General features: G+C 36.5%; 1 protein-coding gene across 1 annotated transcript; it reads right to left on the bottom strand.

Annotated features, from left to right (window-relative positions):
- Positions 1-164: 164 nt before the first annotated feature.
- Positions 165-24,308, bottom strand: ecpas (Ecm29 proteasome adaptor and scaffold). Its single transcript, XM_058783274.1, has 49 exons — positions 24,229-24,308; positions 23,335-23,465; positions 22,384-22,500; positions 22,126-22,244; positions 21,042-21,188; positions 20,775-20,946; positions 20,474-20,613; positions 20,312-20,390; positions 20,113-20,232; positions 19,891-19,976; positions 18,574-18,649; positions 18,421-18,470; positions 18,225-18,291; positions 18,008-18,130; positions 17,702-17,805; positions 17,488-17,611; positions 13,935-14,015; positions 13,610-13,829; positions 13,343-13,434; positions 12,854-12,988; positions 12,631-12,772; positions 12,298-12,470; positions 12,043-12,144; positions 11,077-11,200; positions 10,367-10,512; positions 10,222-10,276; positions 9,991-10,105; positions 9,686-9,754; positions 9,416-9,533; positions 9,152-9,319; positions 8,972-9,051; positions 8,767-8,872; positions 8,622-8,669; positions 8,413-8,531; positions 8,173-8,323; positions 7,636-7,701; positions 7,390-7,479; positions 7,238-7,304; positions 7,060-7,151; positions 6,907-6,973; positions 6,483-6,674; positions 3,787-3,998; positions 3,577-3,620; positions 2,668-2,860; positions 2,396-2,534; positions 2,207-2,312; positions 1,918-2,006; positions 1,585-1,656; positions 165-1,198 (listed from the first exon to the last, which is right to left on the bottom strand). The coding sequence occupies exons 1-49, from the start codon at positions 24,248-24,250 to the stop codon at positions 1,059-1,061; spliced, it is 5,490 nt and encodes a 1,829-aa protein (XP_058639257.1). The 5' UTR covers positions 24,251-24,308; the 3' UTR covers positions 165-1,058.
- Between the last annotated feature and the right edge of the window lie 1,325 nt (positions 24,309-25,633).

Genomic DNA, 25,633 nt, shown 5'->3' with positions numbered 1-25,633 from the left:
AATTTTAGTCACAATGTAACAAGTAGCAACAGTTTTGTTTCCTGTTTTGTGATGTACATCTATCTGTGGAGGCAGATCTGAATGCAAGTTGGCAATTAACTAAGAAAGCAATGGTTTTTAAACAGACCAAAGGTTTTTTGTTTTTATCATTTTGATTAACAAAGACATTTGCACAACTTTATTTTTAATTTAATGGGCACAAACCACAAAGGGTGAGATGAGACCCAATATAACATGCCTCTTTACAAAGATTTCATTTATCCATTATGGAAAATATATTTTCACACATGCAAACATGGACAAAGGCAGATTTGAGGTTTGAATTTCATTTATGTTACAAACTTTACTTTAATACACACTTAATACCTTTACAACAACCCTCATTTAAAAAAACATTCCATTTTAATCAAAAGTTCCTGCCTAACCAGTATGGATAGATCTTTGTCCCTTCTGCTCAACTTTGTGACACCTTTTCTAACCGCACTGAATGAATGAAAGCAAAAGGTTGACTCAATCAGTATCTTTACTCCTGAAAGATGGGGGAAACGAACTGGAGGGGCGTTTACATAGAAACCTGCAGTAGTAATTCAAACCCCTCGAATAGAATTCAGTGTATATAGTTAACAAGAGCTGTTCTGGCCCTGATCAGTCTCTTGCTAAACAAGCAGTTTCATGTGCATAACTGCAGAAAGCCTTCTGCTTCACAAACTCCATGATTTCCAGTATCTTGAACACACAACCCAAGATGGAAGGAGTCGAGTGTATTCTCGCACTTGCACGTACTGAGACTTTAACAAGGTTAAAATGGTTGGTGAAAATGTCTAAGCAAAACTAGATGAGGCTCACTGTAGCCAAATGTAGTCTGTGCACATTGGTTAAAGCATCAGGTAAAAGAGTTCACACATGGAAAAAAGGTTTAGGGCTTACACCGAGCTGTTGGGAGTGTACAGATAATGGCAAAATATGCGTGTATGCAACATGGCTGTGAAGATTATTATAGAAATGTATGGTGGGGATTCTCAAATCAACCCTCAAGACTGTGTGTTTGGGCAGGTTATTCATGGCAGGGCTTGTATTTTTCTTCTCATTGTCTGGGCTTTGTCCTTCAGGTCTGGACGACTGTCTGTTTCCATTGTAGCTAAAGAACGCTGAAGCTGTTGCCGACTTCTCTCAGACAGACACTCCCACTGATCACTCTCTACAAACATAAAACAGCATCAATTTTATTAGAGAGAAGGTTTCTATCCAACGTTTCATACCTGCAAACCATTTTATAAAACACTATTTTTGTCAAAACTTATATTATTTGAACTACGAAGTCATTTTACAGTTCATAGATACTAGTGTTGTTTCAAAACAATGTTCCTACCTAAACAATATGTAGTTCTATTCTAATATCAACCTACTTTTAAAAGCAACTAATGCGTTTTGTATATGTATTTGGCATAATTTTTCGACTTTAGTACAGGACAGTGTAGAAGAACCACAATGTTTTTTACCTGGAACATTTGAAACGACACAATAAAACTGACCTACTTCTGTAATCAGCTATTTTTTCTAAATGTCAGAGCAAATCAACACTACCTTCAATCCTCTTCAAAAGAAGTTCAACTACCGCCAAGGCTTCTGTTCTTACTGATGAATAGCTTTTGTTTTCTGTAGGAGAAAAAGAATGATTCTCATGAGCCAAGTCTGAATAAAAGGTGAATAAAAAGACAGGTCAACCCAAACTAAAATTTTTCTGTGGTAAATAAAAGATATTGTGAGAAACATTTTTTTTGGAATTCAACGGTCACCAAAACTGTTTGGTTACCAACGTTCTTCAAAATGCCTTCTGTCTAGATCTTGAAGGTGACTAAATTTTCATTTTTGGGTGACCTACACCTTTAATGTTTAGAAGCGCATGAGAAACTCCACCTAGTGGTGCTGCCAGGGCGGTGCAGGTGTCAGACAACATCTCGGACAGAACAGCAGTGTTCTGATGTTCCTTATCCAACAGCAACAATCTAGAACATACACACACAAAACACCATATAATCGTTACAGCATTCAAAATCTTTTTAATGCATTCACCAACAATTTTAGCACTTTACTCTTTTTCTACCTTACAAAGAAATGCAAATATGGTTTAAAGAACAATTAAAGTTAAAAAAATCCTAGTATATTTCCCAAAAACAAGGCAAAAATGTTTTTTAGTATACTATACCCCTGATAGAAGACCTTCAAGGCACGTAGGACTCCCAGTTGGACCCTCCACGTGCTCAGCTTCAGTCTATCACACATTATGCTACAAACCTCATTCTGGAACTGATCTACAACACAAAACACACTCATTAAACAGCACTCTGCCCCTGTGTCTGTGTGTCGGTGTCTAAGACTTATAACCGAGACTTACTCTGTGTCTGAATGGTTTTAGGCCAGGCCTTTCCAAGTGTCTCAAATGCACACAGCAGAACTTCCATTTGTAATTCACGTGCTTTAGCATCGTCATCATCATCATCATGTCTCGGGGAGCTGGCACTCGCTGGCTGATTCTAAATGGAAAAAAAAAAAAAAAAAGTTTTGAAATAAACATTTTTAGCGATATTGTTACACTGTAACTCAATTAGGATGAAATGCCAAAGCTTAAAAAACAGATTTACTGTGAGCATGTAGGGTTTGCTGCACCTTTTTAATGAGAGGAAGCACAATGTCTGTGATTTCCTGAAAACGATCCTCCTGCGTCGACTCCAAGATGTCTGCTGCACTGCGTAAGGCTGCCATTTTATAAACCAGACTCTCTTTCTTACATTCCTTCAGCACCAGATCCAGCACCTCGCTCACTGTCGGCTGACCTGCTGCAGGCTTCTGTAGCTCCGCACTACAGACAGAATCACATGTATATGAAAACTTACTGAATGTGTGGTTCAACTTATAGGTTTTATTAACCCAGAAACAGCAAGAGGCTTATAAAGTATGTAAACTTCTGAAAAGGATCATTTATAAGCACTACATTTAAAAAAAAAAAATGGCCATATATTTAAAGGAATAGTTTACCCAAAAATGAACATTGGCTGAAACTTTATTCACCTTCAGGTCATTCAAGATGTAGATGAGTCTACATAGGAACAGATTTGGAGAAATTTAGCATTACTTACTAAATGTATACTCTGCAATGAATGGGTGCCGCGGTCATCATTATATGTGATGGTTTAAATTTAAAACACCTTAATCATCATGGATTTGTTTCTTACAAACATGCAGGTTTTCACTTCACAAGACAATAAGTGATGGAATGGAGTCGTATGGATTGTGATGTTTTTATCAGCTGTCTGGACTCTCATTCTGACGGTACCCATTTACTTCAGAGGATCCATTTGTGAGCAAGTGAGGTTATGCTAAATTTCTCCAAATCTGTTCTGATGAAGAAACAAACTCATCTACATCTTGGATGGCCTGAGGGTGAGAAAATATTCAGCAAATTTTCATTTTTGGGTAAACTATTCCTTTTTTATTTTGTTTTTGCTCAACATCTTACAGATCCTGTAAAGTTATAAGCACAACTATAAGTGTGTGAAAGATATAGTAGAGTCTAACCTGCATTTAGACACTACAGACCCAACAGCTTTCAACAGCTCTTCCTGTGGATATACAAGCCATTAGACTTCAGCGGCCACAAATACAGCAAAGAAAGAAATCAGTTTAAAACAAACCACTGAGATCATGTTTGTCTGCTTCCAGAGCAGACAGTATTATTAATCCTTGCCCAGGTGCGTAAAGTCTGTCCCTCAGCACAGATCATGTTACCTTCCCTGTCCAGGTGCGTCCTGCAAGCCCCTGCAGTAGTGCACTCAACACCATGCCCAGGTGAGGTGCCACCAGTGAGCCCGTTTGTTGCTTAGCAATGGTTGCCATGGCAGCGGCACCCTGAGCCTTCATCTTCCAGGACTGAGACTGCAGAGCCCTCTGAGTAATGGCTATGAGCTCAGTCATGTACAACCTGATTCCACCAAAGCTGCCTAAAAATACACAATAATTCATAATTCATTCTCTCATCCTAGCCCTTAACACACACTATAATATGTAGTACACTACCTACTGGGGTCACTCATATTTTTATTAAACAAGGACACATTAAATTGATCAAAAGTGACAAAGACATTTATAATGCTACAAAAGATTTTGGTTTCATACAAATACAGTTCTTTTGAACTTTCTATTCAAAATAATTCTGAAAAAATGCATCACAAAAATAGCAGAAACAATAACAATAAGAAGTAGAAGAAATGTTTCTTGTGACTGCAGACTGGAGTAATGATGCTGAAAATTCAGCTTTGCCATCACAGGAATGAATTACATTTTAAAATATACTGAAATAGAAAAGAGTTATTTTAAATTGTAATTATATTTCACAATATTACTGTTTTTACTGTAATTTTGATCAAATAAATGGAGTTTTGGTAAGCATAAGAGACTTCTTTCAAAAAATACAAATCTTATCAACTCTAAACTTTCAAACAGCAGTGCACATATCCCTCTAGTGCTTCAAAACCTGGGTATTGACTGTTTTCTAATTAGATCCAACTGTCTTCAGTTAGATTATGTTTGACTCAACATTGTAACTAATATATGCATAATGAAATCAAATAACAATTTTGCTTGGATATGGAAAAAAAAAAAATCTATACATGTAAACTAATGCTAAAATGTTGAAGTCTAACATAGCAATAGGACTAGGTGATATAAAAATTAAACATTAACAATGATTTTTGATGTAAATTCTAGCAACATGCATAAATAATAGCATAAATAGCCCACCATAAAATAAAATCTTTACACATCCAAAGAAAAAAAAGAAACAGGTTAAATTACTGTTTTTTTTTTTTTTTAAAGAATTGACTTCAGATCAGGGTAAAAAAAAATGAATGGGGGCTTGTGGTAAAAAATGCCCCACAAATTCAAGATAAAAGGGCCAAAAATTGCCCCTGCACAATTAAACAATCAATTATGGCTGTCAAAATTAAAAAGAAATGTGAATGAAAAGTGTCTATTTGTGGAATTACATTTTGATTCGCTCCCACTGCATCAGATTGCTTTTTACGCATTGTTTTTTTGCAGTGTCAAGCCTTATAACCAATCACACACGGGGAGCTAAGGAATTCAATAGCCAGAGGCGTTCAGATTAGTCAGTGCTGAAAACTCAACACTGGAGTTGTTGTTGAGTGCGCACACTCACTGATTGAATTCTTTGCACTCGCAAAAGCACCGTTTCCATCCAACAAGTCGAAGAGAACAAAATCGTCACTTCCTGGTAAACTGGCACTAAATATCACTAAGAAAACTAGGAGAAGCCACTGAATATAATCATTTTCATATATGATATGACCATAACAACATATAGATGCTGTGAACGAGATCGGTCCGCTGCTAGTCAAGTTTTCCCGTCTCATAGAGCAAAGTCACATGACCTTTTAGTTGCGCATGGAGTAATTTATTTGGTAAATGTGTTTCCATCGTAGTTTATGCGCATTTTTTCTTATCGGATAAAAAGTTTATCCTACTCAAATGTGCGCATAAGTTTTTTTATACACATTTTTAGAATTTATGTGCATCTTGGTGTTTCCATATAGCGTTTTTTTATGCGATATTCCAAAATGCGCATAAAAAAAAAATAGGTGGATGGAAACATAGGCTAGGTTCACACTGCAGGCTAAAGTGGCCCAAATCCGACTTTTTGCCCAAATGTGACCCATATCTGATTTTCTTATGACAGTCTGAACAGCACAAATCCGATTTTTTCAAATCAGGCCCAGGCCACTTTCATATGTGGTCCTAAATCAGATACATATCCGATGTTTTGCAATGCGACTTCTGTCTGAACGGCCATGTCGCATTTCATGCAATTTTTACGTCATTGAAATGCGACAGACGTCACAATTCTGCGCTGGAGGAAATCGTGCTCTCCTTCTTATCACTTCGTTATTTAGGCTCTGATTGCACATTAACTTAAAAATTGCTAAATGCGCGCTAACACGAGCAGCATCCATTTTTATTTCTGCAAACACAGTGCGCTGCGTCTGACATCGCGTCTTCTTCTGCGCATGCGGGTCACTTCAGGGCCGTATACGGTTCACACATGAGACTGATGGCAGTCGCATTTAAATGACAATGTGAACAACAGCGCAAAAAATAAAATCGGATTTCAGCAAAAAATCCAATCTGAGCATTAAGACCTGCAGTGTGAACTAAGCCATAGCTATCAATAATGACTACATCAAGAGCAATAATCGACAATAAAAAATTTGTCATAATACTGCAGCCATATTAGCTCATGTGTTTAAACGTATAATTTAGATACAGTCAAGGTGGTGATAAAAATTGCCCTCACGAATGTAAAAAAAAAAAAAAAAAAAAGTTAATTTCTGACCCTGCACATTCAAAAAGTTAGGAATTAATCAGCAAAATTATCTTTTTCATTTCAAAGGTTGTGTATTGTAACCTACCAGGTACATGTTCCTGCCAGACCTCAGACCACAGGTTGGCCTCAGCGCTTTCTCCTTTCTCTTCCTCAGGCTCCTGATGCATGGCCAGAAACGCCAGCGGCAGAGCCACTCCAGCATGAGCCTTCAACACATCAGGACTGTAGTGACTGATGGCATGAACCACCAGACAACATGAGGACTTGTACAGTGCCTCTGAAAATGACAGAAAAAACACTTTACAAACCTAGATAGCATGAAGATTTACATTCTTATTTTTCAAGAGAAATCCTCTTCAATAAATGATAGTTCACCCATAAATAAACATGGGGTCATCATTAACTCATGTCATCTTTTGTGTTCAACCAAAGAAAGTCAAGTCATATGGGTTTGGAAGTACATGAGCGTATTCGTATTTGGGTGAACTATTCCATTAAAGTCCTCATACCCTCTTTTTCCAGGTACCAGGTGTTCAGTTTCTGCAGAAGCTTCTCAACACTGCCGTCTCTGGCTGTCTGATGGGGAAAACAAGAGTATTGTTTTGTAACTCTGTAGTTGCTTTAGGTTGAATTGAAATATGCATTCAGGTGTGTTTTCATACCCTGACCAGATGTCCAATGGCAAAGGCAAACGACTTCTGAATGACGTTGCTGCGGTCATTAATCCCATTTAGGAGTGAACTCATGAGTTTACCTGTGGTACAAAATATGCCCAATCACATATAAGACTTCCAAATGAACAAAACAGTGTAACTCCTCTATTCTGTCAGTATGTGTTACCTGAATATGGTGTAAGATCTTGAGGGCACTGCACAGTCAATGACACAATCACACTGGCACATCCTCCCTACAATTGCACATATAACTATAAGTCTGTGTGTACATGTGGGAGATAAAGTGTAATACTGACAAAAATCAAGGAGGATGTGTACCTTTGTTCCGAGTCCGATTCCACTCTTTAGTAGGTCACAAAGTTTTGGAACAAGCTCTCCTAACACAGACACATCCAAGTGTTGCAGACACTAGAAACCACAAACGCAGCTCACATAAACATTGCAGTTCAAAAACACACTTGTAAACATGCATATTGATGTATTTTTGTAATGAAATGCTCATTTAATTACCCATTTGGAATGCAGCTAATGCGTCATATAGACAGACTTAATGATATGTCTTACCATATTAATGGTTTCCATCATAGGAGAGGACTTGGCTGCACTTAACCTTGCGGCATCCATTGCACTCTGACACAGAAGGCAATGTGAAAACAATGAGTTTAGTACGTTCAAGATGTGTAAAGTCTATACTGCTAATATCATCAAATGTAATTAAAAAAACTTTTCAAACGCTCTCAAACTCACACCACTTGCTAAGCAAAATAAAATAAAATATTTTATTAATGTATTATTTTATGATTATATGTAACTAACATTTTAAACAAATTAAATACACAATTATGTCTATTTATTTGTCAGTCTGGATAAATTTGGATAATGATTTAATATTATTTTTTGTTGTTCACATTTCTTATGTACTGTTTATTTCATAATATTTATTTATTTATTTGATGAGGTTTGCATTACTGATTCTGTTACTTTCCTGTTTTATACTGTGCTGCTATGAAAGAATCTCTATTGTATGAAGCACCATATAAATAAAACAATTTTACACCTAGTTTTCTCCATACCACAGTAGATGATCACAGAGCTGCTCACCTTCTCCTGCTCTGTGGCTCTCAGACTGAGGTAGTTGAGCACCTGCGGTTCCAGCACGCTCAGGGCCTCCAGCAGAGCCGGGATGAGTCGAGGAGCATGGGGCTTCAGACGGCTGCCTGCTGTCTTACTGATCTTCACTAGAGTTTGGATACTAAAACAAAGCAATACTCAGACTTTTACTTTGGATATAAAATGTAATGGGTTTGTGTGCACCTGGCTGGTAAATATATGCTTTCTTACCTGAGAGTCCGCACTTCGGTTACATTGCTGACAATGCCTTTGTCCAGAAGAGTTGGCAACAACACAGCCACTGTCCTCTGAGCAGCAGCACCTGTTGATTCGCACATGCGCACACACACCTATTGGACAAACACACAGGTAGTCAGTTATCAGTGGTGTCTCAAGAGTGGAAATCATTGGGGTATCCAGAATTCAGTGCTGCAACTCACTTTACTGAGAGTCTTTAGAGTCAGATCTGCTGCCTTACGAACTGACTCCTACAACAGGAAACAAATAAGACGGTCAAATAAAAATAGCTGTAGGTTACAAGCAAAGCATACACAAAACACTGCAAAACAGCTTTTTATTTCTCACCTTTATATCATCCAGAACCCGAAACAGAGTCTCCCAGATTTCCGATAGGCGGTTGATAATTTCATCTGCCTGTCTTCCACGTATCAGATCATTCAAAGCCAAGCAGCTGGGAAAAAAAAAAAAAAAAAAAAAGGGGTCTGATGATTTGAACCCAATCTAGACGGCAGGAAATCAAGGTTCTTTCAAGCATATCTAGACATGTTACCTTGACTCCCGCACCCTCCACATGTTACTAGTGAGGTTGGAAATTACATCTTGAAGAATTTCCTTAAAATATTTCTCCACCTATCAAAAAGAGACAAAATATCATTTTAATAACAATACAGTGTCCTTAATATCTTTTAAGCAATGCAATTCATTATTCTTAAAAATATTAATATCTTACAATGGTTTTATCTGTGACGAGAGCATCCCAGATGCTAGTCATGGCCTGCCTAATGGCCAGGTTGGGGTCAAACTGGTATCTATAGAGACGGGGAACCAGCTGAGGCAGGAAAGGAGCCAGCTGCTCACCTGCTTTGGCTGCAATAATGTTAAACCCAAATGCTGCTCCCTACAGTACAGGAAGAGTCAACGATCATTGCATGCTATTGAAAAAGGCTCTGAACCATAAGTCATAAACCATCACGTTATGGTTAATACGGCTTACCTTCCTGGAATTCCACATAGCATGGTGATTGGCAAGATTCATGAACTTGTAAACAAGATCCGGTTGGTTTAGATCACTAGCCAATGCACAGAGCTCCTTGTAGGTGGAGAGTCCTTGTCTACCAAAGTAAAAGATCAAAACAATATACGATGAAAGAAAACATCCACTCTAGCAATCTCATTCAAATTTTTAATTCTCAAATCTGTGAAGTCTTACTCCCTAAAATCGTTCTAAACAATCTGAAATAAGTGAACTAAAAGCAGCACATACCCATCAGGTGATTTGCCAAGTGCCTCCCCCTGGAAGACTTCAGTGTCCTCTGAGACGTCATGTTTGGCTCTAAAAACAAGCAAAAATGCACATTGCAATGTTTTCAAAAGATATTTTGTGATGTAATTCATTGAAAAATAAAAAGTTCAGATACTGAACTGAATCTAAATAGTAGTCTATATAGAGTAACTGCTCTATGTTCTGGGGCTTAGTAAGTCTTAGTAATGCAATTGCAATTTACCACAAGCCATAATCCAAAAGTAAATAATAACGAAAGGAACCAGAAATAAGCTGTTTTTTAATACCTTTTACCAGTCATGAGAGTTTCCACAAGGGTCGATACCAATTCCTGTTGATCCTGTTCTCCTCCGAGCTCATAAACCAGCCCGAGTCCTTTAGACGCCACATCTTGGCTGAGTTCTACACACAGATCATCACTATCAAACCTGCCCACAAGCTCCCCGACTTCATATACTGTCAAAATGTGATGTGACTTTTAAAAGAGCAAGATCATAAAGGAGCAGTATGTGACTCACCATCTGGATCAGACAAGACAGAAATAAAGGCTGTCTGTATCTCCTTCAGATGAGACTATCACAAAGAGAGAACACATACTTTGTCATGTCAATGTTTCTTTGTGTGTGTAAATGAGACTGGGAGTGCATTTGTGCATGTATTTACCTGTATTTCTTTGTGATGGCTGAGTTTCTTGACTAGAGACAGGAGCCATATGCAGGCAGCCTGCCGAACATGAGGGTTTGGACTTGGTATATATTTTGACAAGACAGAGCTCAACACCCAGGGCACTACATCATTATTCTTCACATCTGAAAAGATAAAGATAAAAATAAGAAGATAAAAATGAAACAGCATATCATATAATTAATTTATAGAGAGAGAGAGACTTCTTGATCTGTTCCCCATATAACAACTGAACTAAAAGCATTCTTCAGGCTAGCAGGCTCACACAGTGCTTTCACACTGGCATTGTTTCAGCTTTGTAACAGGGCGGTGATTTCTGGGATACCAGACTGAGTATTTCCTTTAATGGCAATCATAAAATTATAAAAATGTTTATTGGAGGTAAGCCATTGAAAACTGCTGCCTTATAACTTGATAGTCATGACATCTAATTTACATGAGGAGGGGGATCACATTTATATCCAAATGGTAAATAATCTACATGGAAAGGAACCCAAAACCAAAAGTGTTTTTACTTTATATTCCTGATGCCTTGTCCAATGTTGCCCCAAATAATTTTTTAATTTTCAGTCAGGCAAACAGTTTTACTTTCCCAAAAGACAAATTTGCACAAGTAAGACAAGTGTGAAAAAGATTCAAGCCCCATCTGAGCACACAGTTCCCTCTCTCCATCTCTCACACATACTTACTGTCAGGAGGGCAGAACTGGTCTTCTGTGCATGTCCACACATCTCGGGCAGCTCCAGAGCAGCTTCCTATAGCAGCATTAGTTAAAGCCTCTCCCACAGTAAACTGTAGCTCCACCTGCTTGGCCTAAAGAAACCCGACGCAAACATATTACAATAAGAAATGTGAAGAAATGGCCACATGTTTTTCATGTTTTGTTCCTCATGTTATTTATATGAATTCTCTGAACTATGCTGACAAAAGTGGGACTGTCAATTTGAAGTGTTAATTAAGTGTGATTAATTACAAAAAAAAAAAAAAAAAAAGTGTTAAAGTTATTCATACATTTAACTACCCAGACCTTTACAGCATCTTTGCATGCAGTTGCTTACAAATGAGGCAGGATAATGACTGATTAAGTGATGTAGTCTATTAGAATCCAGTTATATGCCTCTAAAATTCAAGATATGCCCTTGTATGGGATTTTGTCTTTTACTTAAATCATATGATATACAGTAATTTAGCAATATCACACAAGCAAGTGTGCATTTTTTCCCCCTGAATATCAGCATGATATGATTTTACACAACACTTCACTAAACAAGAAGTTAATATTGTTACATTTTAGACACAATATTGTCAGTATTGTCTGTTTTTGCTTAATTTTGCCAATGTAAATAGTTCCAAATAAAGCCACAGCAGAACTGGTGTGGGTAACTGAGCAACACACAACTGTTTTGTTACTGAGTGAATGCACATTTTGAACGAATTGAGTGAGCCAATTATTTAGTGACACATTCATAAAGACAGTCACTTGCTTCATTTGTAAATCAATCAGCCGCTTGAACTAATCATTAGAATGAATGACTGAACAACTTACTCATTAAGACCATTTTTGTACAAAAAACAAAACAAAAAACCATTACATTTTTTCTGATCATTTTTTTGTTGTGTCATGTGATGTGTCATGAGGAACATCTCAACATTACCTCTACTGAATCCATAAGACCCTGCAGTATTTTCTTCTGGTGTGGGAATTCACCATCTCCCACTGGCAAGAACCCAACAGTCTGGATGGCCCGTTCTTTCATCTGACAACACAAACAGCAGATGATCAGTACCATAAAACAAAAAAGCCTTCATTTCATTGTGGAAATAGTTTGAAAACTGTATTTGGATGAAGAATGCGAACATCAATAATATGATTATAATCATTCTCTCTCTGAGTGTGAATTTTGTTTTACCTTGCCAGTCTCTTTTCCAGATGGGATCCTGGCAAGCAGATTATCCACTAGACTGAGTTTAGTGAAGCCATTTCCATCCGCTGGTATCAGCAACACGCTGTTACGCCCAATCTCTCCCAATGCTGTCACAGCAGCAACAGTCAACAGAGGAGATTCGCTATCCAAAAACGAACCTGCAGACAAACACATTGGTAGCTGTTTGTTTATTTAGGTGAATATAATTAGTTTTTCTTGCAGCAATAGTTAACTAATGAAACAAAGTTCATGGTGTTATTCAAGAGCATCCCAATATCAAGTGTCATGTGTGAACACACTACGTGAAAAGGCACATACCGATGGTTTTTGTGGCCATAGCAATTAGTTCCTCATTTTCTTTGGGCGTGGGCTCAGTAGGCATTAGGCTCCGCCTCTTATTCATGTATCTGCCCACCATGTAGCCCAGAGCCATGATGGCACCATGCTGAGTCTCAGGACTCTAAATTTAAAAATAAATAAATAAATAATAAATTTCTAAATTATAAATTTCTAAATTAGAAAAACCTTATTTTACACATACATGTGTGTCTTTAGTTGTCTTAATCAGGTTTTGTACAGCAGTTCTAAGTTCATTTCCAGACATAATAGAGACAACTACGGCGTACAGTTGCGCTGCCAGTTCACGCATATCTTCTTTATTGGTGTTCATGAGACCCTGCAAAACAAACATGATTAATTAACAAAATGACATTTTTATAGTAAGGCGTACTTAAAGTCTCAGTATCACGTGATCCTTCGGGAATTATTCTAAATGTGCTGATTTGGTGCTCAAACTTCTTTTCTTATTATCAATAACTTAATATTTTTATGTAAACTGGGATACATTTTTCAGGATTCCCTGATGAACATTCAAAAGAGCATTTATCTGAAATCCAACATTTTCGTAAGATGTTAAAGTCTTCGCTGTCACTTTTGATCAGTTCAATGTATTCTTGCTGTATAAAAGTATTTAATTAAAAAAACTAATCTTACTGACAGTAACAGAAATATAATACAAAATAATAATTACTTTAATCCAGTCGATTTTGTCTGCAAAGTTGGGGGTAAGTTTCTCTGGGCACACAGAGACCACTTCCAAGAGACAGTACATCACTGGGATACCTGTATTAATGAATTAGACCACATCATTAGATCACAACAAATGATAATCCACTTCATCCATTTCCTGTAGATTAGGTACTACATATTAAATAAATTACATATATGAAGTATACCCCAAATGTAGATAATCTTACTGCCCAACCATATTAGAAACCATAATTTGTAAACGCTTCACCTCCTACAGCTGACAGCAGCTGTTGCAGTAAGTCCATGTATACATGAACTGGATTGGCCTCTCCTCCTTTAGTGGCTGAGGAAGGAGAAGCTTCACTGGTCAATAACGACTGAACATAGCGTCCAATAAGAGGAGCATCATCTTGCATGTCCATCAGGCTCTGAGATGTGGATGTGGCACCAGCACTATAAGCTAAACACATTCTCAGATAAAGAACTATCTGTGGAAACAAAAGAGCATATGTTCAAGTAAAAATACATGCGACATGTTTATAAATTAAATTAAATACAGAAAGAATTCTTAAATCTAAAGACTGTCAGTTTACCTCTCCAAATGTGGCAGGATTAAAAGGCAACGTGGCAGTACCAACAATGTATTTCGCAGGAGTCTTCAATCTCTGAGAAGCCTATGACACAAAATAACAAGGGGTCAGCCTCCATATATTACATAAGCTGGTAGTTCTCACTTGGTTTGCCAATAAATCACCACACAAAACACTGGGATCAGCAAAAAAAATCATGTTACTAAAAACAAACCCATATGTATTTGTAGACTGGGTCATAACTGGGGTGCCTAACGATGCATGATTATATAATTAGTTGCATTTTATTATTTGCATTAAGACCTGGAGACTCATCTGGGGTCATGACAGACCAGGGGCCTATACCATGATGGTGACTGAACAAACTCAGGGTTACAGGATTAGTTTTGAGTTGACAAAACCAAACCAGTCCAATCCGGCTTTGTTGGTACCATGAAGCTGATCATCAACTTTCTCTGTCAACTCAGGCTTGATCCTGAGTTAATGGAGCGCGTGCACATGCCTTAAAACTATGCTTCACTTCTTATGAGTCAATGCGAAGATTAAAAGATTGAACAATGAAAGAGTAAAACTTAAAGAAAACATCTTGCCATATAAGTGCAAGTAAAAGTTGTAAAGTTAGTTTATAGAGTTGATCATATTTATAGGTATAAAAACACAATCTAAGCTCATATGCAGTCATGTTTAAAGCTATTGATTATAAAACTTATTTATATTGCATATTATCTATACGTTTACATTGATCTTAAATAAAAGCTTAATAATTACTATTAAACTAAGCTGGCTTGTGTAATGGATTATGGGTATAATAATTATATAAATAATATAAAATAATTATAAAAAATAATCTCTAAAAATAAGATGATTTTATCTTTAAAAATGTTTTACTATGTAGCGTCCTTTAATTTGGAGTAAGACAAACTGGAAGAGTAGCTTTATTGCGTCAGAGATATGTCACTTTTCTTGAAACTGATTGGTCAAATTTTGGTTTGAGATCTCTAAACCAGAACATAACCTGCCCCGGAGCAGGTTAGCTGTGGAGCGCAAGTTACTATGGTGATGGACACTGCTAAAAGCCAAACCACTTTCATGGTACCTAAAACCCAGAGTTGGTGCAAACTAAACTGAAACTTGCCTGGCTAGCCAGCTAAACCGGCTTCATGGTACAGGCCCCAGGCAGGGCTTAATTTGTGCCGGAACAAGCCGGATCCGGATCCGGCACCTCCGAAATCCGATCCGGCACCTAATTTTGTTGGATCCCCCTCCTCACGCACCAACATGAAAGACGTTTGTGCTGACCTATTGTGTGCATATATGAAAAATCCTCTATAATGACCGCGTTTGCAGCACATCTACATTTGAAATAAAGAACCTGAGCGTGCAAAAGACGCGACATGTGAACTTCTCTGCTCTCACAAGACATGCGGATCCAATAGCCTATACCAGGGGCGCCGTAAGGGGGGGAAGGGGGAAGTTAGGACGATTCTAAGGGCCCGACGATGGCGGGGGGGGGACAACACGAGACCGTGCTACGACTGTGAAGAGCGACTCGACGGTGTTTAGTGTCCAGCAGCAGCAGAGCGCAGCTGAAAAGTTCTGCCTTCAAATGCACGCAATAGGCTGAAGCTTGCTGCAAAGCCCCAGCAAAAGTAATTACCATGCATGTGTCCGGGGGAAATAGTACGGAGATATTTGAATTATTTACTAATAAACTAGTGTTTTCTGTGTCAGTGTCGCAAAGATGAAGATGATGATCCTGACTCACCGTCTCCTCATTAGACACGCCTTTAGAGAGAAGTGGAATCTTAACGAGTTAATGAAAGAGTTTTTGTTTTCGATCAGATTTATTTCGTTAAGTAGTAATTTAAAGCTTTCTATAGATATTTTTATTATGTCTGTGAGGCATGTATTCGCTGACTTTCGGTTAATTTTTTTGAAGCGCTCCTGTTCAAGACGAGACGTCGCATCATTGCTTTCTTTATTTTATAAAATTATTTTATTTATTTTATAAAAAGTTTTTTTAATATTGTGAGTGCACACAAATAAAAGTAGACCCTTTACAATTCCGAATGATGTATTACTCTTACCTTTATGAGCAAAAAGTACAGCGTAAGTTGTTTCCATTGAAAAAAAATGCAATTGATTGCACTGGTGCCTCCATGTCCTGCGCTTTAACTTCCACTCTCTGCACAAACTAGGATGCAGCGCACATTTATCTAGGTTTAACGTTTAAACATTGTTATATGCTTGAACTGTTTTAGTATATCTATAGATTGTATTTTAGGCAAGTCGTGATGATTTGAGAAGGCTAAATTCATCAAACTTATGGCTATGGCTATGATCAGCCTGCCGGTCTGCTGCTGGCTGCTTGGTCATTACTTTAAGAAAGAATAAACTTATTTAACGAACAAAAAAATGCTCCAAACGTTTTTCTAAATTAACGTAATAAAAAAACAAAACGAAATTTCGAAAATTTGCCATTACATAGAAAACTGAATTATTTTAATAGCTGAAACAGTATAATGCGATCGCGATTTCGACCGAGGGGGATTCTACCGGAACGTGATACGGAGGGCTCGAGTGAATATGCGGTCCAGGGGGCCCAGGATCCGTAGCGGCGCCCCTGGCCTATACGCATGCATTTTCTTTCTCAACTGTTCACATTTACTTAAGAAAAAACCTGGATATTCGCCAGGACGGCCATTTTTGCGTAATTGTGTGTATTTGGCCACTTAGGCTCAACAACAAACTATGAAAAATAACTCAATGATACTCGCTAGGCGGCTTTGGATGTGACTGTGAGAGCTCAGCCTTGAGACCGCCTCTGGAGCGCAGAGTACCGATTATCTTAAAAAGACGTGCATTTTTGTGACGATGCAACAATGACCCGATTAAGCAAGTGACAATTCTGTCAACTGTGCTGAAATGAGAGCGAAAGTCTTGGATCAGCGACAGCGTGCAGCAGCTTCATTGCAGATGAGATGCGCTGATGTGAAGCCGCTTTGGGAGAGTGAAAGAGAGAAGACACGGTCCAGTTGAATCACTCACGCTGTTTTCAAATGACTGATTTAATCTGCTAGTTTGTGTGGATTTATTTACCCATATAACCTTGCTATATTGAATAAATGTTTGCAGGAATTTCCCTCATTATAAATTTGAAAGCTGTGGGGATGAGCAAAACTATGTGATACTACACACAATCCCCCACGAAATTCTGGACAGGATAAATTATAACTCTATTACAGAGATTTGTGAAATAAAATTCCTTTATTTTTTAATTTAATTTTTTTTTCCCCAGGCCTGAAAATTGTTGTTTCAAAATTTCATGGCTTTTTCAGGTTTTTTTATGTACGAAACCTAATAAAAGCAACTGATACACGCTGTTAATCACTTAAACTGGCCCACCAATGTGATCGTCTGAATGCTCCGTTACCTCTCCCTCCTCTAATCACATGCCGGATCCGTCACCCCGCTTTTTTCCGGGACCTCCAAATTCACAAATTAAGCACTGGCCCCAGGTATAACTCAGTCATCATAACAAATCAAAACGCCACACCTTTTCCTGGATGTAGCTGACCATCTCAGGGAATGATGGCATGGGCCTCGATCCCTCTTTCTCTGTCTTCGTAGAGGGGAGAGACCTAAGTGCTCGCCGGGCCTCCCCAGACACCTCCTCACGACTGAAAAAAACAGGCCATATGATGTACATCTTTCATGACAACGCTTAATTGAAAACTTGAAAGAGCTCCAGGAAGTGTAAGTATACTCACGGATCTCCTGCAGCAAGCAGTAAGAGATATCTAGAGGCTACATGATCAGGAGCAAACACCATGCTGGCAAATTTCATCGCTACTTGGCGTACTTGCACCTCCGGCTAACACAAAGCCATACACAACAGGACATTACACACTGTAAATTATTATTATTATTATTTTATATTTATTCATAGACTCATAATTGTGTTAAATAACGTGTTGTATCATAAAGTGCAAGTGTGCAATTTCATATTTAATGTTGACATTTTTGTTTATTCCTTCTAGGTGCTTGTAATAAGGCAGATTGCAATAATAACAAACCTTTGTGATATATGCAGCCACAAGGGCTTCCATTAGGTTCAGAAGTGCCCCCTGAAGATTAACGTATGCTCCCACCATCATCGACAAGGCCTCCTGAATGGCCAATCGCACATCAGAATTCTCCTGTTTCCATTGTGAGAAAGAAACCAGGTTAAATATTTACAACAGGTCACATAGTAATAACTGGATAACTACTATATAAAATGTATAAACAAACCTTGCACATGGACTCAAAAAACTGCTGTACCAATGCAATGTCTTTTGTGAAAAGCTGAGGCATTCGACTATTACAGCAATGAGGAAAAAGGAAAAAATAATTTTTTACATATTTTAATTCCTATTAAAGTTGTATTGTATAATATAAAACTGTATTATATTATTTACTGAAATATATTATTTACTTAGAAAATTACCTTGAAAGTTTTCCAACAGCAGAATAGGCCATACATAGTAGTTTGGGGTCCTTATAATAAAATAATAAATTAAGGTCATTTTGACGGATACTTCTGAAAAAGTCAAAATCTGAGTTACAACTAAAACCTAAATTGTTCAGCATGCATTCATACCTCTTTATATTCATTAATAAGCTTGGTAAGTCCATTCAGCAGCATCAAACCCAAAGGTTTGTTGGTATCAGGGCACCTTCAGATTAAACACACAATTATTTTCATCTCATCTGACGCGAATGCACACACAATAGGAAAAGCACTCAAACTACTGGGCCCGTATTCACAAAACATTTTATCTTACCACTAAGAGTTCTCCTAAATAGCAGTAAAGGTTTTTAGCTAAGAGTTTTCTCTTAAAACCTATTCACAAAGCTGCTGAGACAAACTTTTACTAAGGAATAGAGAGAAGTCTTAAGCTAAAAGTGAGGGGGCGGGGCTGACCTCTGCTATGGATGATGTCAGCATGCTTACTAACTATGCACACAGTGATTGGCTGATAGGGGAGGGGTCTCTGTCAGAGATTGATTCCTAGAAATATTGCAGAGCGCAATGTTGTGTTGCCATATTCAAATAAAGGTTTAAAAATAAAATGTTAATTGCCACATTCAAATAAAGATTTTAAAATGCAGCCTAAGTGTCACTAATTAAACAATATAATATATATATATATATATATATATATATATATATATATATATATATATATATATATATATATATGTGTATGTATGTATATGTACAGGTAATTGTCAGCCTGTATGCTTCTCGTAAAAACAATTAGTGAATATGCATATCAACAGCCTTTTAATTAACAGAGTAGAATAATCATGGCTGATAGCAAGACATACAAACAAAAAAAAACCCAAACTGGACGCAAGGACAGCTGTTACCTCTTGCCCAACTGGTTAATGAAAACAAGCATATAATCAAAGGAAAATTTGGAGTTGGGATAACCTCCAAAACCAAAGGCGATACCTTTTTAAAATCATATTATCATCAAATGTTTATGTTCCAAGGCAGATTGCCGGCAAAAGCCATTTTAGGATAGTTTGTGGTTTGGTCTTAGTGACTTAGGAGTCGTCTTCACTACTCCTAACGTTTCACAGATTTAATAATAATAATTCCTTACATTTACATAGCGCTTTTCTACGCACTCAAAGCGCTTTACAGTTTTAGTGCTAAAACACTTTGTGAAATACTCTTAGAGCAAAGATTTAGGACTGACACACCCATTATTTTTAAGATTTTCTCCTAAATTGGCAAGTTATGAGCTACTTTTATACTTTATGAGTTACTTTTAGCCTTGATGTTTTGTGAATCCACCGGCCCAGATTTTAAACATGGCTCTAATATAGCAACCTATTCAACATTTTTTGTATAGCGATATGTATATGTGATTTTGCATGTGATTTTCTAGAGATCATTGACACTTACACCATACAGATATGATGTACAAACTGCAGAGTGAGGGACAGAAGTTTGTTGTTTGTGTTTGCTCCAAAAAGTCCATCATAGACAACCTAAACAAACAGACAATCACTGTTACGACATTCTTTAAACAAGTTATGACATATTACTTGCCTGCCGCTATTTGTCTCTTTCAACATGCATCTCAGCTGCATTCACTTTCATTCTGTCAAACATTATCAATCTGACCTGTATATTAGCAGGAAAGCACTCAGCAGCCAGCCTTGAGCGGAGAAGATGAGGCATAATCTTCATCTTGACTCTAGTGCTGACCGGCTCATGCTTTAGCTCCTGTTTGACTGTGGCACCCTGGGTAAAAACACACATTATGTAGAACACCTTACTGAAAACAAAAGTCGAATCCCTCGTGTGTAATGAATATACTTACTTTAGTTTTAAGTGGAATATCACCCAGGTAAACTTTATACATTTTGTTGATAATGAGTGGATTGTTCCAGTCAATAATGCTGCAGTATAAAACAGGACACAAGAGATGAGTTTCAATATCAAGACCTCATGATTTAATTTGACATATTACAGAAAGCCTCACCTCTGCTTGCTTTTCAGTTCCAGATCAGCCGCCGTGGCGACACTGTGTCTGGTGTCACTTGAAGCCACAACTAAGTGAATGACCGTTTCAACCTCAGGCACCTGCTCTGCCTCTATGAACTTCACAATTCCCAATTTACACTGCAAACACAATGATGAAGAGGTTACTCAGTGAAGAATCAGAAAGGAGTAAACTGGTTATTTCAGTTCATTCGATTTTGAACAACAGACAGAAATGAAGCAAAACATCTCCCATTACAAAACAATAAATATCCTCCAACGTATTTTCTTAGCAACCTCACCTGCTCCAGTTGCTCTGGACTCCACTGAGCTTCTCCAATGACTCTTTTAACTGCATAAACGCTCATTCCTGGAGGAGGCTGAGGGAGACCTTGTGCTGACGCAGCTCCTGCTCCAGATCCCCCTTGTGGAGATGAAGGAGCCGGACGACTTGGAGGCTCGTTTAACACAAACCTTGATATCATTCGAAAGATAAGAGTTAATGGGATTCACGAAAACAGCATTAACATTACCAACTACAACTTACTGTACACATCCAACTGACATACCCATATGGCATCAGAAGAACATCAAGCATGAACTCTAAGAGGAGTTGTACAGTTTTGGGCCTCTCCGTCAGGACAAATGGGGAAGCTTTAGATGGCTCTGATGGATATTTCATATAATACAGTGTAGGGATCAGCAGGTGCATCAGACTAGAGGGAGAAGACAAAGACTACATCAATACTGTTCAATACTGACATTTAATGCATGTGTAAATATTAATAAAGAAATGTGTATATACACACTGCCATTCAAAGGTTTGAGGTCTGCAAGGTGTTTTTTTTTTAAATGCTTTTATTCACTTTTATTCAATTTATTATACTTGTATAATATTTTTGAAACTAAATTCTATTTCTAGAATTCTATTAGAACAAAAGTTCTGTTTCAAATAAATGCTGTTCTTTTGATCTTCCTGTTTATCAAAGAATCCAGAAAAAAATATATCACGGTTTCCAAAAGAAATGAAGCAGCACAACTGTTTTCACCATTGATAATAATAATAATAATAATAATAATAAGAAATATTATTATATTAATATAAAAAATATATTTTAAATATCAAAATAAACTGCCCTTCAGTTTCGGGGAAGATAAAATAAGTATAATTTACCCTGACATTACCTAAAAAAAAAAAAAAAAGTTAATAATTAAAATGTCAGAAATGCAAGAAATTTTATTTGTATAAATTCTCTCCAATGAAAATTAAAATCTTGATTCTTCACTACATCACCAAATCTGTATATTCTGAAGAATCATGTGAAACTGAAGACTGGAGTAATGCTGAAAAATCAGCTTTGCCATCACAGGTATCAATTAAATATAAATGAAAATAGAAAATACTTGTTTTAAATTCTAATAGTATTTCACAATATTACTGTTCTTAATCAAATAAATGCAGCCTTTGGTGAGAATAAGAAACGTATTTCAAAAATATACAAAATTCTTACCAACCACAAACTTTTAAAAAGTGGAGTATATATTTAATAATAAATAATACTGGACAATACTATAAATGTGTTTATAACCAGCTACATTCTACCTTAATAATGAAAACAACATTGTTTCATTTCAAATGAAGCTGAAACTAACCTGTCCTGTTGGGGCTGAGGTTTGCCTTCCATTGCTGTGAGTAGAGTAGGTGCAAGCTCACACTGTTTGGACACCTCCAACCTAGGATAGCCCATCTTTATGTAGATGATAGTGAAGTTCTGCAAGCACAAACACAGTCATGAAAATCAAGTTCTTACTTCATGGGAATACATTCAAAATAAATAGGCGAAACATCTCAAGGTTAATAACATTAAGTATTGGCAGTGGTGAAAGTAACATGTGGGGATATGATCATACCGTGACAAAAGTTGCAGCAGCAGGGTCCTGATACTGAACCAACAGTGTCTCTACAGGAAGCTGAATCTTTGGTCGACTCTTTATCCTTTTGTTTAGGTGTACCAGCAACTCCATAACCTGGAGAGGGCAATAACAAAATCCAGTTCTTTGAAATGATCTTCTTTGAAATTATTCTCATGGGTCCTACATTAATTTTTTCTACAACCATTACAGACCCAAGGATCATCAAGCACACCACAAGTCAACACAGGGACTCCCATAAACACTTTATTAAAACTTCCATTAAAAACATTAATGAATCATATTTTGTGAAGTGCAAAAGATCATTCTGTATAGACCTTATGTGAGGTAGCCTTATGTGAGGTAGCCATTTTTCAAATTTTGTCTTTGAACTTTCGTTTTTGCGGTAGCTGTAGTCTATAGCATCACTGTTGAAGTGGATTTACTTATTGTAGAGTTAACGAAAGTCATCATGCGCATTGTAATGTTTGAAGCAGATGTCAATAAACTGGGAAGACTTTAAAATAAGCAGTTCATTCATAAATTTGTACCACCTAACCTTAACACTGTGGAAATACAAATGGGAACACAGAAAACAACAAGTGCAGCACTGAAAAGGGGCAGGGCTACATCTATATTTGAACCCTTTACAACAGTACTGTATGATTTTGAGATCCATCTTTTCACACTGATAGCAACAGATGAACTTACATGCAACTACTACAAAGACTGAAAACATTCACTTATGTTCAAGGAAACACAATGCAAGACTTTTTGAACAGGGTGATCATGTGTAAGTTTTTTCTTATTTTAAATATCATATTTTTTCATTTAATTAATTGGAATTAGAAATGTCAGAAATGCAAGAAAATTATTGTATATGTATTTTTATGTAAAACTGACAATTCAGATTCTTTACTATGAACGGTTTTCTTTTTCTCACACACTTACTTTCTTGCGAACCCCCTCTTGCACACTGGATAGTTTGAGGAGGACAGGAGGCAGGAATTTGGATATAATATCCTGCAACTGCTCATCTGTTTCTGCATGACCCAAGCGCATAAACACACGCTCCAACTGGTCTATAATGGAAAACAAAGAGAAAGCAGGGAAGTAAGTGACAGATAGAGAGTTCAAAATAAGCAAGGCTAACTTACCTATTTTCAAATTGATTTGAATGAAAAAAATCTCACATACTTCCTATACGATCACAGGTTAATTATAAGAAGCTTATATTTTAGTTAAAACGATTTATTAAAGAGACACTGAGAATTACTGCAATGCATCCATGTCCCTTGCATAAGTGCATTTTACCGGCTCTCTATAAATCAGTTTACAATAAAAATATTAAACAAGCTTGCAATGAACAACAGAAGATAAGAATTACTGTAAATACAGATAAACGGTAAATACAGACGCTATAGTCGCTAGTTGGTTAGCCTGTGATCTGAATAGCCTCACTGCTAACCAACGTTAACATTTATTATCCGCATACTTATTTCTCACGCTGTCAATAAATGGCAACAAGCCCTGGACCATTATGACATTTAGCTAACGCTATTTTCACGGTAAAAAGAGATTGTAGTGTCCTCTAAATTAGAAAACCCCAAAAGAGGTACTTTCATTTTGGAGCATGACTGAGCATTGGGCCTCTGTGAGCATATACTAGCCGGTTAGCTGCCAAACTGATATTCACTTTACAAATATTTATTTATGTAACTACAGATAGACAAACAGACAGCACAGTGAACTCAGTAGTCATAATAGCGACAAATAATGAAGAGGGTATTGAAAACAAGTAGGCAGTAATGAAGAAATAACGCATGTAGAATGAGTTAAACTTACTGAGCTCGTCCTGTGCAGCCATGTTTGAAGCGAAGTCACCACCAGCACTGCCACTCCTATAGAAACAACATCTCTCTCTCTCTCTCTCTCTCTCTCTCTCAAAATTCAATTCAATTCAATTCAAGTGTGCTTTATTGGCATGGCAAAAACTATACATTTGCATTGCCAAAGCAATTGCTGCTGGGCTGCTTACAAAGTGCATATATGTATTAACAGAAAGAAAAAGAATAATAATAATAGTAATAATAATAATATATAAAAGTATTAAGCATGTAGTGCAAAATGAATAACTAATGTATGTAAGTACATAAACTAGAAAAAAAAATAAGAAAAAAAATAAGATAAGGGATTAGACAGATTTACAGCAGCAAAATGTACATCTAAGTAATATAATAGAGTAATATGGTTTAATATATGGTTTAAACATCAGATCAGGGCAGATTAAGTGTTTTCTCTCTTTCTCAATTCAATTCAATTCAATTCAGAAAGCTTTATTGGCATGACAAAAACATACATTTTGTATTGCCAAAGCATTAAAACAACATAGAAAATGATTTACAATATCTGAACATTTAGTAAAGCCTAGAGAAAATAATAGTAATAATGAGACTAAATAAAAAAGGCAATATTATATAAACACATGGCTAGATATAGCAATAAATAAATAAAATAATAGTATTAATAAAATAATATTAATAAAATAAATAAAGAATTATAATAATAAATAAAGGATTGTACTACAGAAATCATGTAACAACTGAACTTAGAAATTTGAACATTGTATACAATGCTCTCTCTCTCTCTCTGTCTCAAATTCAAATTCAAAATTGCTTTACTGGCATGACTGTAAAAAATACAATATTAAGCTTGAAATAAAAGCAAAGCTCTCTCTCTCTCTCTCTCTCAATTTAAATTTTTTTCAATTCAATTAAGCTTTATTAGCATAACTGTGTTGTTGCCAAATCATTAACATATATATATATATATATATATAAAGAAAGAAAGAAACAATAAAAAAACAATTTAGATAATAAATAAAAACCATCATCTCTCTCTCTCTCTCTCGTTAATTTCATTATATTCCTCATTAAAAAAGCAGATTAACTTCATACAATGAAAAATGGTACAAAGCAAATAAAATAGCTGTCTAAATTAAGAAGATAAACACATTTGTCAAAGGACATACATTTATTATGCAATATAATTATACAAATAATTAAACAAATTAAATCAAAATTATTTTTATGAGCTTATTGAACCCTGTAAAGCCTACTTTATCATAATCAATACATACATTTCTAAGGCCTCTAAATTGTATTATAGTTTAGTCTAAATATTATAGTCTAAATTATATCTTTGCTGAAATATCTGTTGTAAAATTCTTCTATGTGCATTCTACCTGTGA

This window comes from Onychostoma macrolepis, chromosome 01, assembly GCF_012432095.1.
Source record: "Onychostoma macrolepis isolate SWU-2019 chromosome 01, ASM1243209v1, whole genome shotgun sequence".
In the NCBI taxonomy this organism is placed as follows: domain Eukaryota; kingdom Metazoa; phylum Chordata; class Actinopteri; order Cypriniformes; family Cyprinidae; genus Onychostoma; species Onychostoma macrolepis.
The sequence above is the reverse complement of the archived record's forward strand: the minus strand, read 5'-3'. Positions and strand labels throughout refer to the sequence as shown.

Bases quoted from the DNA above. Each gene is read 5' to 3' on its own strand.
- ecpas (XM_058783274.1), bottom strand. From the start codon at position 24,250: ATGGCTGCACAGGACGAGCTCA. The intron at 12,773-12,853 runs GTATGTGTAAAA...TTTTAAATTTAG, and splicing joins AGACAACTAAAGACACACAT to AGTCCTGAGACTCAGCATGG. The intron at 6,675-6,906 runs GTATGAGGACTT...TGTCATTTTCAG, and splicing joins CTGGTACCTGGAAAAAGAGG to AGGCACTGTACAAGTCCTCA.